Genomic DNA, 4,747 nt, shown 5'->3' on the forward strand with positions numbered 1-4,747 from the left:
TTTTGACATGAATTTAAGCTTCTTGTTGTTGTTATGGGCCGTGGAGTTGGTTCCTACTCATAGCGACCCTGTACAGGGTTTCTGAAGCTGTAAATCTTTGAGGGAGCAGAAAGCCTCATCTTTCTCCCATGGAACAGCTGGTAGTTTTGAACTGCTGACCTTGAGGTTAGCAGCCCAATTTGTAACCACTATGCTACCAGAGTTCATTTTGACATTAGTGGTTGGTGCGTAAATTTGAATAATAGTCAAATCAACTGGTCTTCCTTGAAGGCATATGTATTTTATCTTGTCACTGACAGTATTGTACATCAGGATAGATAGATCTTGAACTGTTCTTTTGAAAATGAATGTAACATCATTCCCGAATAGTGTTGTTGTTGTTGTTGTTGAGAATTGTAGAGTCAGTTCCAACTCAGAGCAATCCAGTATAGGGTTTCCAAGGAGCAACTGGTGAACTCAAACCACTGATCTTGCAATTCAAAGGAACTTTGAAGTCCAGTGCATTAACCCACAGCTCCACAATAGGACCATATGATTGAGTCAAAATGGCTAATATCAGATCATTCAGCTCAATAATGCCTAGAATACTGGTCTTCATGCATTTTATTTCATTTTTTATGACTTCCAGATGCCTAGGTTCATACTTTGTGCATTCCATGTTCTGATTATTAATGGATGTTTACAGCTATTTCTTCTCATTTTGAGTCATGCAAGCCAACACCATATAACAAACTTACAGACAAGGGATGGTGATTATTTATAGAAATAAGTAAATGGCATATCTCTTGCACATGTGATGTGTAAATGTGTCATGAAACTTTACAGTTTCTCTCACCTATATTGGCATTTCTATCTTTGTTGATTTGTTGGATGGAAGCAAGATCACATACAACAATCAGACTGACCCACATAACCCCGTAGAGCAATGTGAGCTTATTTTCTGTTTGTGTTTCCAAAGATATTTAGTGGATAACTAACTATAATTTTCTATGCTATAATTGCTGAGGATTACCAAAGAAGAAGAGAGAAGAAACAAGAAAAAGGAGGAGGAAAAAAACCTGACATTTCATTTTGAAACTCTAATGCACCAAATACTTTGCTATGGACCTTAATATACTCATGACTTCATTTCAGGAGTCTTAGTGTGTGCTGTAAGATAAGCAATGGACTGTAAAACACAACATATGCAGTTCAAACTCACCAGCAGCTCCTCAGAAACTCTATACAGGGTCACTGTGGGTTGGAAACGACTCAATGGCACAAGAACAACAACAATGTATCAAGTATTTTGCTATAGACCCTAATACACTTATTACTTCATTCATAGCAAATATTATTTTGCAATAAAAAATAATATTTTCCTATAATATGTAATAAGTTACAAATTGTTGTTGTTGTTATGTGCCGTGGAGTCGGTTCCGACTCATAGCGACCCTGTACAGGGTTTCTGAGGCTGTAAATCTTTACAGGAGCAAAAAAACTCATCTTTCTCCCATGGAACTGCTGGTAGTTTCGAACTGGTGACCTTGCAGCTGGCAGCCCGATTTGTAACCAGTACGCTACCAGAGCTCCTTAAGTTACAAATTAGGGTTCTAATAATTTAGGGGGGGGGAAGAGATCCCATCTTAAAATATATAAATATTATGCTGTTATTGTTATTAAATGCCATCGAGTTAGTTCTGACTTATAGCAACCCTGTATAGGGTTTGAACCGCCAACTTTTTGATCAGCAGTCCAGGACTACAGAACCATACCAGGACTCCATATAAATATTATTAGTGTTATTGTTGTTGTTGTTGTTAAGTGCTGGCAATGGATTCTGACTCATAGCAACACTGTATAGGGATTCCAAGGAATGACTGGTGAATTTGAACTGCCAACTTTTCAGTTCAAACAACCTTGCAGTCCAGTGCATTAACCTACAGCACCATACCAGGTCTCCATAAATATTATAGAGGCACTTTATTAAATCTTAAGCAGAAGTAAAAATAAGACAAAACAAATATAGATCACCCAGGTGAGGGAAACTATCAATATGATGCCATGTTGAATTTCAAAATTCTACCTCAACATGGTCGTCTGTTACAAAGAGAACAAAGCAAGGCATTGCAGATGCGTACTTGGCCTACAGAAGCAGGGAGGGGATGGTTGTAAATAGGAAAGCTTACAGGCTCTGTCTGAGACTTCCACAGTATGAGTTCACAACCAGGTGACCCTGCAGCCATCAAAGCCCTTGAAAGGGACTTCCTGTTCTTTTTGTGCTGTCTGGAGAATGTGACACAAAACTGACTTTTCAAATATACTGCTTTTTACTTTGGCACTTTGGCAGTCAGAGTTCATGAGGAACTCAAGAAAAATTGGCATCTGAACATTTAAACCTGGGCACAAGATAGAACTAAGCTCTGCCTGGCTAGAGTCATCTCAGGCAGAAAGCCTTCAGATTCTGAGATAATTTTATAAATAATGGATATCAGACATTTGTTCAGTACACACTATGAAGCTATCATATGAAAATATTGATTCCAATGTGTTGGTGGTGTTACTCCTTACAAAACAAAAGGATATGCAAATACACATTAAAATACTGGAGGCTTCAATTCAGCCAGAAAGGGGTGCTATAATAAGCACTGGACTGCCAAACACAAGGTCTGCAGTTCAAACCCATCAGCAGCTCCTAAGAAACCCCCCTATGAGTCAGAACTGATTCCATGGCACTTAAAAACAACAAAGTGAAAAAAATAATCTCCTCATTATTCCTCATTATTTACAGTGATCCTCAAAGTTTAATAAACCCCTGGGGGAAACAGTTGTTGCTGTTGCTAAAGTGCCATGAAGTCAGTTCTGACCCACAGCAACCCTGTATAGAGTCTCCTGGAGCAGTTGGTGAGCTTGAACCGCCAACTTTCTGGATCAAACCAACTTTTCAGTCCAGTGCATTAACACTCAGAGCCACATGACTACCTAAATGGATTCCTCACACGTTTGGCTCGCAGATCGCCTTGGTTTCCTGGCTCACCCTTCTCTGTCTCTCGTGACCCATTTCCCTGACACTGAGCAGAAACATCCTGAAGCAGGGAAATGGAATGTTACATAAACACAGAGCTCACACAATACTAACAGGTCCACTAGATAGCCTTTGCCACACCCCTGTCCCCTCCCCCACCAGAGGATTGACATGATCTCAAAATCAGAGACAAACTCAGTTAAATACTTACTTTTTTAAATGGCTACAAATAAGCATAATCCTTACTGAAATCTTTCAAAGAGATGTCAAGATGTTGATTACATTTTGTATACCCAAATGACCTGCAAACTATCTGTCCACTCACCAAATCCAACCATGAAAACGGGTCTCTCTGTGGCCATTCTGGTCCATCTAATACCTCCACAAGGTGTCTCTCCCAAGTCTCATTCACTTTTGAGAGCTTCTCCACCTAGTCTTTGCTTCTATGATTTGCCTCCCATCTTTCCTTTGTAAACAATTCTAACTTTTTGCTTTTGCAATATTCACTCTTTACCCATAATGAGTTCAATCTCAGACTCTGACCTCATTAAGCAAAGACAAAATTCTCCTAGGAGGGGAGACCATGGCTGTGAGCAATTATACATTACATTTTTGATCCTGTTACAAATACACATATACAGAATTTTTTAATATTTTCACTTCAAACCAGGAGTACATCTACAAAGATTTAGGGATATTTAGACCACACATTCAGAAAACTGCTCTAAAGCAATTATTCCTTCAGCAACTAGCAGGCAGTCAGAATATGAGGAACAGAAGATCAATATGTGTAGACCAGGAAGAAATGGGAAAACCAAAACCAGAACCGAAAAGATAGGATTCTCCAGGTCAGAGAGATCCAGAACCAAGGACTGGATTTAGGGACTCCTAAACTGGCTGGTGTCATTTCTGAATCTTCTGAAGACCTGCCATGCCTCATCTACAGTCATCACCTGACTCTGATCCTTCCTGAAAGATGAACTCTCTATTGTCACTGAGAGCAAAAACTATGTTTCAGAGCGTACTGCTAACCCCAGTAGTGGTTTGCAGTAAAAAAAAAAAAGACCCGTATAATAGGAGGAGTCACTGCAGTCTTAGGATAGAGGTTACAAAAGTGACAAGGAGTTCAGGGATGCCAGTGTTATCCTGGTGGGGACCAGTGATAGAGGAGGACCCAGGCTAAAGGCAGACACCCATGGAGATGTGGGAAGTAAGATCACAACTAGTTAAGAGTCACTTACCTGCATACAGCTGGACCTTTCTCCAGGCTGAAAGAGAACACACCCTAGTGAGACTACAGTCATAATCAGCATGAATCCCCTGGCCATCCACCACCCTAAAGGTGATCACTATGCAGAGGGAGACAGATACTGGAAAAGAGATGATGAACAGTTGAACGCAGAGTTGGGCAGGGATGGTAGGAAATTTCCATGACCACAGGTCAGGGAACCAGAATTACACTTCGAGTTCAAGTAGCTTTACTGTAGGACTTTGGGCAAGTCTCTTACCTGTTCTGTTCCTCAATAACCTTGAAAACTCCTGTTCTGCCTGCATTCCACTAATAATCAATAGTACATGTGAAGTCCTTTTCACCAGTATAAATTGCTCTATAATTGTTAAGAAAACACTGTCATATCTAGTCACTTTCTGGAAAATATGAATGTGGAAAAATATCAGAAAGAGGAATGAAAATGGACAAAGACATATGACCAGCTCCAGGTAAAATTAGCCAGCCCATCTCAA

The 4,747-nt window shown here is 40.0% G+C and overlaps 1 protein-coding gene across 1 annotated transcript in view; it reads right to left on the reverse strand.

The window, feature by feature from the left end:
- The window catches only part of LOC102813009 (butyrophilin subfamily 1 member A1-like), a 22,846-nt gene that overhangs the window by 9,096 nt on the left and 9,003 nt on the right, over nucleotides 1-4,747 (reverse strand). The window contains exon 5 of the mRNA XM_006875660.1: nucleotides 4,246-4,374. Within this exon, the coding sequence (XP_006875722.1) occupies nucleotides 4,246-4,374 (129 nt within the window). The remainder of the gene's footprint in view (nucleotides 1-4,245; nucleotides 4,375-4,747) is intronic.

Source organism: Chrysochloris asiatica, unplaced genomic scaffold, assembly GCF_000296735.1.
Source record: "Chrysochloris asiatica unplaced genomic scaffold, ChrAsi1.0 scaffold00333, whole genome shotgun sequence".
Taxonomy (NCBI): Eukaryota; Metazoa; Chordata; class Mammalia; order Afrosoricida; family Chrysochloridae; genus Chrysochloris; species Chrysochloris asiatica.